The sequence below is a fragment of the Cloeon dipterum genome, chromosome 2 (genome assembly GCF_949628265.1).
Source record: "Cloeon dipterum chromosome 2, ieCloDipt1.1, whole genome shotgun sequence".
Classification (NCBI taxonomy): domain Eukaryota; kingdom Metazoa; phylum Arthropoda; class Insecta; order Ephemeroptera; family Baetidae; genus Cloeon; species Cloeon dipterum.
In genome coordinates, this window is record NC_088787.1 from 14,033,655 (window position 1) to 14,046,507 (window position 12,853).

At 39.5% G+C, this 12,853-nt stretch overlaps 2 protein-coding genes across 2 annotated transcripts; both read left to right on the forward strand.

Annotated features, from left to right (window-relative positions):
• Positions 1-1,714: 1,714 nt before the first annotated feature.
• LOC135937499 (uncharacterized) lies at positions 1,715-2,416 on the forward strand. The gene has a single exon (XM_065480652.1). It carries the CDS (start codon positions 1,715-1,717, stop codon positions 2,414-2,416), a length of 702 nt encoding a protein of 233 aa, XP_065336724.1.
• Positions 2,417-3,402: 986 nt separating this feature from the next.
• Positions 3,403-4,231, forward strand: LOC135936865 (annexin B11-like). Its single transcript, XM_065479853.1, has one exon. The coding sequence runs from the start codon at positions 3,599-3,601 to the stop codon at positions 4,148-4,150; it is 552 nt and encodes a 183-aa protein (XP_065335925.1). The 5' UTR covers positions 3,403-3,598; the 3' UTR covers positions 4,151-4,231.
• The last annotated feature ends 8,622 nt before the right edge of the window (positions 4,232-12,853 follow it).

The window sequence follows — 12,853 nt, forward strand, 5'->3', positions numbered from 1 at the left end:
AAATCTTTTACACTCGCGCTTTTCCCAGCGCGCGTGTGCTTTTCATTTGGCAAGCGAGGTGAAACGCGAAGAAGAGAGTCCATGATTCTTTTTGACTCCTGCGGGACTGGAAAAGTTCACCGAGTATAACTGTGAAAGAGAGCTGAGCGGTCGCGCCCCATCTGCATCGCTCTTAGGAATGCATTAATTATGAAACCCGAGAGCTGCACTTTGGGGGATGAGTTCGTTCTTGTGACCTTTCCTTTTCTTGTGACATTTTACGACTTAAATCTGACTCTGTTGCTACTCTCTCATTACTATTATATATTTATTTATTGAACCCTATCAGCGTACGACTTAATTACAATTTCTGTGCCTTATAACAGGCAGCTTGGGATAAGGTTTTTTGATATTGTAGAGTAAATGAAACATACTGACTGTAAGCGGAGAATCACAATAGATATAATACATTAAAAAATTTTGTAACTTCAAGAAGAAAACATTTTTATGAACAGACGAGGAAATGACAGCCGCACGAAAGGAATATCTTGTTAACATAGCCCTATATCTTTACAATTTGTATTAGTCACCGATCAAATTTACAATTAGACAAAGTAGAGGGGCTTCATAATTTTGGGGTCAAAGGATTGTAGTTTTATAGTCACATTATTTAAAAACTTTTAGTACTCTCTCATAGCATTGCAATTTTAAATTAAAATAATTCAAACAGCGCCGTATTTTCTTTGATATTTGAATCGGCAGCCAACAAAAAGTTCCCTATTTTTTCCCAGTCTATTTTAATAAAATATAGTAGTGCAATTTTATTATATAACAAAGAGAGTATGTTAAGCTGAGATTTATTTTGCAGTTATATTATACCAACTAAATAGCTCTATTATTCAAGCAGGAAGCAGGCAGCATATTTTTGTAATTTAAATTATTCTCACTCGACGACGCCGTGTAAACAAAAGCACACAGCTTCTATTCGTATGTATAATTTCCAGGCACATCTCTCGCGATTCCGTCGCTCTTTATTCCCTCTCCTTGCTCGGCAAGAAAATCTTTTTGGAATAAATTACCGAGTTGAAACAAGTTTTCCATAAAGTCGGTAGCTTAAACTGCCGGCGCTGTTTTGTATGTGTGTGTGAGAGAGCGAGTGTATATTTAAGAAGGGGGTGGCACCGTTTAAGCGGCACGCTGTGTACTTTTGGAGTTAAGCAGAGACACAGGCAGGATGCTGGATTGCGCGCAGATGGTGCCTCCATGAACAGCAATGCAAAACTTTGCTTCGCAGCGAAAACATTCGAGTTAAAAAGTTGGGTTTCAATGCTGATAAGAAGCTGCTATGCAAATGACTTCTTAAAACACTGCCTCGCTCGCTCGCTCGCTCGCTCTTATTATTGCCGCGTCGCATCTATTAGCGACGGCTGGCGCGCATTAAAATAATGCCACTTGATGGAAAACATTACGCCGGCGGAGAAAACGGGGGTGGCAGCCGCATTTAAGGAGACACCTGATGTTCCTGATGGCCACTGCATTCTTTTGCAGGCACTGATAAAGGAAAATAAAGAAAAAGACGGATTGACTCTCAGATGCGTCCGCGCTATCTTTGTTTGTACATGGAATTCAACGTCGAGATAATACCAAACTGGATCACACGCACACCTAAAACTCGTGCAGATATTGCCGGCGATAACGCATCAGTGCAACAGTTTTGTCGCTGCCCTCTCTAAACATGGACCTCCGCCATCCTGAACAAGGGAAGGCGCCTGTTGGTGCTGCAAAGATTGGCAAACCGAGGCGTAACTCGAGCAGCAGCAGTAGCAGCGATGAAGAGGCAAAGCCTAAGGTGACGGCAGCCACTCAACAAGTGCAACTGAGCGAAGCTTTCCAAAACCTGAGTACCAAGCAAGGCAGCAAAGTGTCAAGCAACAGCTTTTCCTCGTCGTCTTTCTCCAACCAAGAATTCAAAAGTTTCTCTTCGTCCGGAAGCTCGCAGTTCGTCGGAAAGAAAGTCGAGTCCAGCTACCAAAGGAGCAGCAAGTCGGGGGTGCAGGTGACCCAGAGGGTTGTCTCCACCAGCTCCAGCAGTTCCAGCAAGTCCTCCAGCGCGACTAGAGAAGAGCTCTTTGTCGCTAGCAGTGGTGGTCAACACCACGAAGTTTTGAAAATCGAGAACTGGTGTGGCACGAAAACTGCGAAAACTCCAGAGCAGATCAGGAAGCAAAATGAGGTTGCGGTAGAGAAAATCGTGAAACAGGAGAGTTCCAAGAAAGATGCTCCCGAGGAGAAGAAGAAAATCAAGAAAACAGAAAAGCTTGGAGAACAGGTCGGATCGTTGGTGGGAAAAATCAAGACTAAGCTGAAAAAACCTGGATCTCGGAGCAGCAGCAGCAGCAGCAGCAGCAGCTCGTCAGACAGCGAAGAGGAAAAATAGTTGTCATTCACTGAAAAGAAATGGAAGAAAATTCCAGAAGTGAAAAAGTCAAAGTATTTTTGTTGTTCAAAGTACGACACTGTGAAAACTATTAAGTTTCCTCATTGTATAATTTGAAATAAAAATATTTGTTAATTTTATACCCGTTATTCTATTAATTATTCTCACGCACCTCTATTAAAAAGTGTCGAGCAATTTTTAAAATATGATATTAATAGGTATACCATGGTAACAGACTAGCTGGTATGCAGTTGTATTGACAAACCCCTTTTGTTACATTTGATATGAAAAACGTAATTTGGCTAACATTAAACCACGTAAAATGATGGAAAACGTCATCTTAGTAAAATATCACAAAATAATGTGTATTTTACTTAGCTGCGTACAAATATGATTTTTTTGATAAGGTTTGTTAAAGGAAAAAACATTATAGAGCTATGATTTCTCAAATTAATTTGGAGTATTTGTTTAGTATGTTTGGTAATAATAAATGGAAATCAAAGGTTAATAGACATTTTTTGAATAACAATCAAATCAGAGTGACAGGTTCTAATCTTATTCAGTCTGACACTTGATGAAGAGTCAAAGACGTACTGCAGGCGCTCCCTTTGTCCGGCGCTTTCCGCTACCGCGGTGGCGGCTAGTACCAAAAATTCTCATGGTGATCTGACTGATTTCATATTTTTTCGTCTTTATTATTTTCTAAGTCAATGCCTTTAAAGTTTACTACATTTTCGCTCAGTTCCGAATAAAAATTATCTACAGAAAATTATTTTCCTTTGTAATTTTGTTAGTTATCTATAAGTTGGGTAATATTTAGTCAGAGAAGAGGTGAAAAATAATTTTAAACAAATGCCACTATTTCAATCAAGCATAAAAAAACAAAAAATATTTTCAGCGTCCCCCACTACCCATTCTGAGGAAACTAGTGCGCAATACGACCGTCGTCGATAAGTCGAGTGCACACGTCACTGCCCGTGTGTATGACTCGCCCAGCACCTTGGCGTCATTCTCACCGTTATCGCCTATTGTGCCCGCAGCTAAAAACCTCCAGCGGCGAGCGGCTTAGTGTAAGTCCGGCAGCGCGATAACGCCGCACAGCAACGCCTTTCCCTGTGTCGTGTCGGGCAGCAAAATAACAAAAAGTCGCAATTCCTATTTAAGGCCACTTCGATTTCCGCGATGAGCAACCTCAGACCAGACGGAGTTCCGCACTACGTCCCTGGACACGTGCCAATGCAGCCAGCAGGTGTGCCGTTCCCGCCTGCCCATGTGCCGATGCCGTCCGCACCCCAAGCCGGGTACATGCCCCAACCTGGATATCCGATCGGAGCTCCTTACCAACCTGGACATGTCGCAGGTATGAACGCCGGGTTTGTCGGCCAACAAGGAGCATTTGTCCCCACTCAAACGCACGGATTTCAACCCGGATATCCTCATGGGAGTGGACAGCAGCATGGATTCGTCCAGGGCGCGGTTGCAGGGACGGCGGTTGGCGCAACGATCGGAGCAATTTGCACCCACTGCGGAGGCACCACCAAAACGTGCAAAAAGTTCAAGAAGGAGGTGAAGGAGTGGAAAAAGAAAAACAAGAAGCACGGCCATGGACACGGGCACGGACATGGGCACGGACATGGGCACGGACACGGCCACGGGCACGGACACGGCCACAAACACAAGCACGGACACAAGTCCTCGTCGTCCTCCAGCAGTTCCTCCAGTGATTCTGATTAAACATAAGTAACATTAATAAGCGTATGGTTAAAATGTACATTGTTGTTACAAAAAGTATTAAAATATCAAATTTGTTATGAGCTTGGTGAGTTTTCAATTTACTTTACCCTTGGATGAAAATGAAATTAGGGAAAGACTCAAGCTTAATTTTACGAGCTGCTTTTCTTACTTAATCTCCGTCACCAGATATCTATAATTAAGGAAGTAAAACGCGGCGGGCGAAATCTCCGCCACGTTAAAGGAATCTTTATTTCCCCCGCCGCCAGATCAAGTGCAGCGTGTCGCTGAGAGCGAGGGTAATTATGGTAATTGAATTGATTAAAAAATCAAAAGCCGATTCAGATAAAAATTCAAGGGCGGATATGAGTGGTGAAGGACCTGGGTAATCGTCAATAAAGTGAAATGAAACGATCTTGGAATTAAAAAGAGATTAAAAGCGTTTTATCAAGTTGTTTGCCAGAAAACTTTGTTTGTTTTTAAACAAAAAAGCTGATAGCATGTTTATAAACTCAAAACATTTCAGTAAATATTGTTATAAGCGCATAAACAATTATTGCTAGGGCCAAGTGAAAAAATAAAATAAAAAAGCAGATGTATATCAAAATAAGAATGTTCTCAAATATGTTTTAAAAAAAATCTGATCAGATGAGTAAGTAAATGTAGCGGCGGTACAGAAGGAATTTCTCACCTGCACTCTTTGAAGTCGGAGAAAAAAACCGGCGTCAAGCGCCAAAGCTTTGCGCGTCTGGTTGCAATATGTTTAATGACTCCGAATGGCGTTGTTAATATTTAAGACGCGAGGGCGGGTAGCTACAAGGAATTAGCAGCGCAGCGTCGGCTCGTTTCGCGCACTCGGGGCCGCTCTTTGCGCCGCGCGCGGCGTGTGATGTGTTGCGAAGCACTGCATGGTGTTGCGTCATCCCCACGTTGTATTATTTTGATGTAATTGCGAGCACTTAGGTATATTACTGTTTACACGCAGTAATTTGAAGCACATGAGGGATGTCAGAGCCAGCGAGAGAGAGAGAGAGACTCGGTGTCCTTACATTTAGTAGCACCTGCTATCATTACACTAATTGCTGCTGCCAGTTACGCCATTTATTACTCGGTGACTTGGCGCGCCAGGCGAGCGCCTCGCTCTCTCGCATTGTGTTTGTCGGATGCTGTGCCGCCTCATCTCTTCCTCCCTCTCTCTCACCGCGTATGCGGGCCGACCTGAACGCGCATTTCTCTTTGCCAAGAAAAATGAGCGTGTGTTTATGCCACTGCATGCGTGGTCCGTCTTGCTTAATTATTTAAGCGGCATCCTCTTTCACACTGCAGTGGGAATATTTAATAGCTCATTCCTGTGCGGTTTAATGCCTTTTGTGTCTCGCTTCCTAAATTATTGTTGCGATTCACGGGAGGCAAGTACGAGTTTCTGGTAACCCGCAAAACACGTCTGGAAATGAGCGGTGCTCTGCAGTGAGAAGCCCATTTCATTCGAACATTAACTGGTAATTTAATCATCGTAAGCAGTTCAACTTAAAATATCAGAAATATAATTAACTATTTTGATATTATTATACAATGTCGTGACTTCATTTTCCAAAAAAGCCTGGTAGCTTGCAATTCATTTTTTAGAAATTTTAAAATATTTTATCTTTGTTCTTTGTCTTTTGTCAGTTCCTCGTGAATTTTTCAAAATGTATAAAAAATTAGTAACATTAAAATAGTTTTCACTTCTCATAGCTTCATTACTTTAAAGTTTCGAGCCCACGGAACCAAATTCTCCTCAACTCTGAAATAATATTAATCGCTAAAACCAATACTTCCAATCGATTCTGTGCTTCAAAAATTGCATAGTGTGTACCTCATTTTTGCATTAATTTAGTAAATTACCATCAAGAGAGCTGGAATTGTTGTAACGTTTAACTGCGGAACCGATCAGCGAGCTGTAAAATTGCCTCTCTGATGCCTAATTTAGATTTTTCTGCGCGCGACACGCTTGGCTAAATTTCCATAACTCGCTCAAATATCGTGTTTGTATGAAAAATAATTGCTCTATTTTGAATGCAAACAACGGCGCGCTGATTAAATTTGCATGCATAACAACAATAACAAATGATGTTTTATGTAAATATGTTGTTCTTCCAATAACAGAGAGCGAGCGCGCGGGGTCAATACTATTTCAAAATAAATAAATCACACTGGGATCAGAAATTGTGTGCATGCAGTGCTTGCACGAACACATCAACCCCAGGCATGCATGTTTTGCTGCTCGACTTTCCCGTTGGTCATTTGGAATTTGTGGTAATGTGTTTCGGGCATAGAGATGGGCAAAAAGTATAATCAGTCCTAAAAAAGGTAATAGAAAAGGGAGTTCTTTCTGGCACTCACAACGCATTTTACCCGCCCAGATATTTTTATGTGTTTTTATATTGAAGACTATGTTATGCAACAGAGAGAAAAATAAATGCTAAAAAGTCAAAACAAACTTTTCCCATCAACAACATCTTTTTAATTCGCGGCTAAAAAAAATATTTTTAAAAAGTTTAATGGCCTTCTTTGAATGTACTTCCCTCCATTCTCTCCTTTCTTGTTCATTAGTGCTGTTTAACACAATTCTGTAGAAATACGGAAAAATACACCAAGGAAGCTGCATTTAATTTCATCTTAATTATAGAGTGAATTAATTATTGATAGATAAGTTAGGGATACAAAAAGTTGCGTTTTAACCAGCAATTAATAAGGATTATCCTGGAAAATCCTTGCTGCCAGTGCATGAACTCATCATCCCTTAGGATCCAGTTGAAGCCAAAATTGACCCAAGTAGCACCGTAAATTTGTTAGGTGCAAAGTTTAGCATGTGTCTCCAATGGTGCGTACTGTCTCCTTACTTGAAATATTATTTTATTTCACAACAAAGAGAAAATCGAAATCTGCCAAATAGAAAATGTGGTCAAGCGCTGTAAATTTGGGAGAAAATTTGAATTTTTGTTTGGGTTATTGCAAACTGTTAGAACAAATTAATTATCAATCAACTGCATCCAATAATTTATATAATTTTTTTATTTTTGTCCGTTATCAATCCACTTTAAAACACAGATTTCTCTAGTCGAAAAGCATAAATCATCGATGCTACTTTGCATTGAGTATTTAACGTCTTCTATAAATTTACATTTTAAAATTTTCATTGAAAATCCAAATCCATTAAACTTGGAGTTGATGCCGCACGGGTTAGTGTCACCGTGAGCAAGCAGAAGCAACCCTTTTCTGTGAGTAAGACCTATAGCGGCCGCGCAATGAGCACATGCACACCCCACCGCACTCTGGCAGAAAGTATGCAGGCAACAATGTGGCACGCCGGGAATTATTTAGCAGCGGAGCCGCTCGGCTCTCGGTATATTATTTGCATTCCGAATAAATGGCGCAGCGTCACCCGAATTACGCCACTTGTGTTTAATGTATTGTGCGGTCAGCGGCCTCGAGATGCAAAGGCCCTCCGCCGTCCTCGGGGGCCGCGAACTGCCCCAAATGCACTGGCGATGCCTTTGTGCGCGCGCTCCTTCAGATGCCGAAACTACCACAATAGAGAGGCCGGCTTTTGATGTGTTTCGTCGTCGCTCATATTTCTCTGAATAAATAATTCCGGGTTGAGGGAGCTACACCGGATTTCAGGACGTGACCAGCAGGCATGCAACCCGCTCCGTCCGGCCGACCAGCGTGCTGCATAAGCAGCCGCTCGTTGCATTCATCTCGTGCTAAAAGCATGATGAATACCTTGGGAAAGTTTTCATCCTTATATCTCATCTCATTCGAAAAAAGCTAAAATTACTCCTCATATTTTTTTAAAATTGGGAAATTAAGATAATTAAACAATCGTTTGAAATTTTTGTTTAAATATTGTTTTAAAAATGTATACAATATATAATATGAACAAATTAACATCTATTATACCTTAATACTAATTAGAACAAAAATCAAAATTCAGATATATTCCACATCAATTTATTTATTGACCTAGCTGCAGCCTAATTCCAGATGATATTAAAATTTGCATCTATATGTATAAAGTCATTCCAATTTTAAATATCTATACACAAATTGAATGAGCAATTCGAGAGTGTTTTGAAATAATTTTTGTACCTCAAAACGTTTTATGATGGCGATGCTGCCGAATTTTTTGATTTTTTTTTAAATGATTTACAATTTCTGTGTTTTTATTTTGTGCATTGCAATATTGGTAGAATATAATATTGGTATATTATTGAAATGTAAGATATCTTATATATGACTCACCAGTCTTCAAAGTTCATTTTCATTAATAGTTTTGCTAAAAAATCATTGAATTTTAAAAAGTGCTCAGGTTTAAAAGCAAATTTGAGTTGACTCATGAAGCAGCACGCCTGTAAATTACGATGAAATTCTTTTAAAATACATAGGTCTTTAAAAAATGGTCCAGAATTGACCTCGATTGAACTGGTACGGTTAATAATTGAGATACCATTTTGACAAATTAAATCTCAAACCTATTTTTGACGATTTTTGAAGCTCGAATTTTTTAATTAAAAAAAACACTGGTTGACAGTTTAATCAATAAAAATCCCCTCCTCTTTGGCTCTTTAATTAATCTAAAAAAATCCTACTTTTAACATCCGATTTAATTTCTTTTATTTTTTAAAGTCATGTTGGAATTATCTATTCTGTTTATTTTTGTGTTTAGTAAACAATTTGTTCGTATACTATGAAGCTAGTATAATTTTGGACTATCGCGTGTGCGTGGAATCAATGCAGCCAGCAGTTGCTGGTCGACTTTTCGCGCTGTGCCGTCGATTCCCCCGATTTAAATATTTCGCGGCAATAAATTAGAAGCAGGGGAGCATGTTTGTGTATGTTTTGTTGGGCGGTTTGGGGGCTGATGGTCTCATTAACATAGAATATTTATCGTGGATATATCGGCTGAGCTTCGTTGGCAGCAAAGCGTGTTTTGTATAATACACGTCTATCATAATTTAATGGCGTGCAATAACCAAACACACATGTGTGCGAGCTGTGTTGGTTGTTGTCCGTTTATTAGAACCATCACTCGCGCCTTGTTTTATAATTGAATATTCATAATATTGTTATTTGCACAAACACGTTCGCTGCCTCGGTGCCAGCGGATACATAAATTTGACCGCACCGTCGATAAATTCCGCAGCAAAAATGCCCCCTTTGCAACCCGAATTCACTCAATACTGGGAGCAATAATTGTTGGATCATGGTTGGGGGATCAGATCACATTTATATATTCACTTACTTTTAGTGTTGGATAAATATACACTTACTTTGTACCGTTTTAAATTAAAAATTGAATAATATATTTTGTTGTAAGGTTGCTTCTTATAACTATAAATTAGCTCTGATGTTTTTTTTTTACAGTTGATATCTATGTTGTCGTTTATTTATCATGATTTCAAATATTTATTATGAATTTTCAAGCAGTTTTTAGTTTAATCAATGAAAAAAATACATTTTATGAGACCTTCAAAGATACTACAAGGGATTTATTTGCAAAGATAAATCACGTTTTACGCTACTGTTGATATTTTTAGGTTACATCTTAATAAAAAAAATCATTTTTTTACCAATCAGTACATTTTTACCCGGGCGAAAGAAGAGAAAATGATGTGTGTTGTTTAGTCCATGTTTTTAAATAGACCATGGCATTTTGTGTAATTTTGAAGGGCTTTTTTTCTAACGCAGAATTAATAAATAAATGCTCGAAAATATGCATGGGGCATGAAATTTTCTCCCCTCTCACTCTTTTGATTCAATTAGAATTGCACAGCCAGGCGTCAATATCGGGTTAATTTATTTTCATTTGCGGCCTAAAAGCAATTCCTTATTTCGCGCGCTGTGAAAGCACTCTCGCGCGGCTGCAGATATGAAAATTGACGTGAAAAAACTTTATTTTTAGGCGCTCTCTTTCTCGTTGCGACGACGGCATAAATTTATATGGAAGGAAAAGCCTCAAGAGTATTGCCGCGCGCGTGCCTTCTCCGCGCGCGCATAAAGAGAGTTTCTGCGTTGTTTTGCAAAGCGCAACGCTTGACATGGATCTTTACTTAGCCACACTATTTCATTGAAAAAGCGGGGAATTTCGATGCTGAGTGTGCGCCTAATGCGCTCTAGCAAGTGCAAAAGAAGCAGCGAATACATTTGCCGCGCACTCCGCCAAATCAATATTCATAATGAGTGTGCCGCCTTTTCGGAAAGAATGGATTCAGGTGCATTAGCGTTAATGGAGAGCCTGTCACACACTTATCGCAGCCTATTCGCCCCCTTCCCTCTTCGACGCCCTCGCCGATAAATCCAAAGCGAATTTCACTACATTTCCACCAATTTGTGCCGGTATAAATTTCGATATATATTTGTCTCCACACATATAATGGAAATTTGTTGCTTTTTACAAATATTGTACTGATTTTTGTGTTCTTCAAATTAGAAGAAAATAAATTCACGAAACGAAGAATAGACCGAGCAAAAAATTAGAAAATAAAACAAAAATTGGAGGGTAATATCCTGTCACATTGAGCTGTAAATTAATCTGAGAACACTGAAACAACAGTTTTCTAGTTGCGCTAATAATTTTATAATTTCATTTGAGCTTTTTTATTTAGAAGTAACCGTGGTATGTGACGAAATAGCTATGCAAAGCAGTGGCCTTTTATAGAAATGCTGGAATTTGAAACAATAAAATTTCAGTTTTTTGTTTGAGTTAGCTTCTCATGACTTTGGAAAGAAAAATAACAGATCTGCAAAATTACCAATTTAACAATCTCAGAGAAGAACAGTGATCCAAAAATCTCTATTTATCTGAAAATCAAATATATTCTTTGATTTAAAGCTGGTCTCGTAAGACAATTTCATTGTTTATTTATTCTTTTCATTGGAATATTATTATTATTTTGCTTTGGCTATCATTTAAATTAGATTTTCACATTATTTCCACGCTTGTTGTTACGCAATAATCATTCTGAAAGGTTTCTGTTATATTTTAATATCTTTTAAATGAATATTTTTTGTTCTTTGCCTTACATCTATGCCATCAAAATGAAAAAGATAAATAATAAGCAGCGAAATTGGCTTACGAGACCATCTTTAAATCAAAGAGCATAATATTTTCACATAAATAGTGATTTGATTGATTTTAAATTTGTTCCCTAATCGTTTTAATGTGACATAGATTTTTGACTCTTTGTCAATTTCACACAAAATTCATTTGATAGTTTCAAGACAAATAAAGACGTAGGCTAATTGAGACTGTCTTTGATTGCAGCGTTCGACTGCACTATAACAATGTATTCTATGCGATTTCTTCACGTGCACCTTCTATCTGTACCGTAGAAGTAACATTTTGATTTTATTGAAAAACATGTTGATTAATAATCTTAGAACAATACTCAAATCAGGGGGCGAAAGGATTGCAACGGTCATCTGAATAACAAATCCCACCCGTGGGATTCCACCAGTTCCCCAGAAAGTGTAAATCAATCCCTCACTGGTCTCGCTTTTCGGGGGTGCATTCATTCCTTCCCTCCGAATCGAAAGGGTCTCTCTCTCTCAGCGTGTGCCACCGAGAGAGGAGAGAGTGTGAGGCGCCGGCTGAGTGATTCAAAACAAATGGTATTAATAAGCTGATCATACTTTGTTCTGCGACGTCAAAGTGCGACTAGGTTTTGCTTTTAGACGTCGCTTGAGGGAACAGGAATTAGCAATAAGGTTCAATTACCGGCCTAATGTAAAACCTTAACCCACTCAACACTGGCTCGCACTCACTCAGAGAGAGTGCTCGCTCACTCGCTCGCTCGCGCGCGCTAAAAGTTTTTCTTTTTGTTTCTCCTCTCGCACTCTCATGTGGTTTCCGGACATTTCTGCCGGCCCCGGGATAAATGGACATGCATTACCTACGAAAAAGAGCACTCTTTTAATCAGCGTGGCGAGAGCTTTTGCATTTTAAACTTTCTTCTCCGCCCGGAGAGAGAGAATGACGCCGCTACATCAACAAGCTTTTTACTTCGAATCCTCAAGCGGCCCCAAAGTTGGCCTTTTCGCGCGCGCGACGCTCCGCCGGCTTTCCGCCTTTTCGGCCCGATTAGCCTCTTTCTGGCCACCGATTGCCGCGCGCTAATTTGCATTTTCACAGCAGAAAAAAGTGGAATTATTGTCTCGCCAGCGAGTCCCTGAAGAGCGGCGGCTCTGCTCCTTTTTGCGACGCCAGCTGCTGCGATTACAATAAAAACTCTGCACATCTCCTTAATCCTGCTCGGACTTTTTATTTCCGCCATTAGCCCGACTGCTGCCTCTGGAAAAGAGAGGAAAACATTGCTGAGCACGCAGGGAAAAGCTTTAAAAGCGCAGATCTCTGCCGAGAAATGTATTCTTTGGGGAGAGTGACACAATTTTAAAGAGCAGCGACACTTAAAAAAAGTAGTACTAATGCGCTTCTGCATTAATTCTCCGGCGTTGGATGCTCCTGCCCGCTCGCCCTTGGCAACGCTCTCTTTTTGCCAATTAAATGAGGAACATTTTTCTGAGAACTCTTTCTAAAATTTTGCTCTATTAAATTGAATATTAATATCAAAAATGATAAATCCAAACGAGGTGAATATTTTTTTGTGATTTTCGATTTAGTAACCTTCCATTCCTATAATCTGCCTATAAAATCAATTAGTGTTA

Bases quoted from the DNA above. Each gene is read 5' to 3' on its own strand.
- LOC135936865 (XM_065479853.1), top strand. From the start codon at position 3,599: ATGAGCAACCTCAGACCAGACGGAGTTCCGCACTACGTCCCTGGACAC.
- LOC135937499 (XM_065480652.1), top strand. From the start codon at position 1,715: ATGGACCTCCGCCATCCTGAACAAGGGAAGGCGCCTGTTGGTGCTGCA.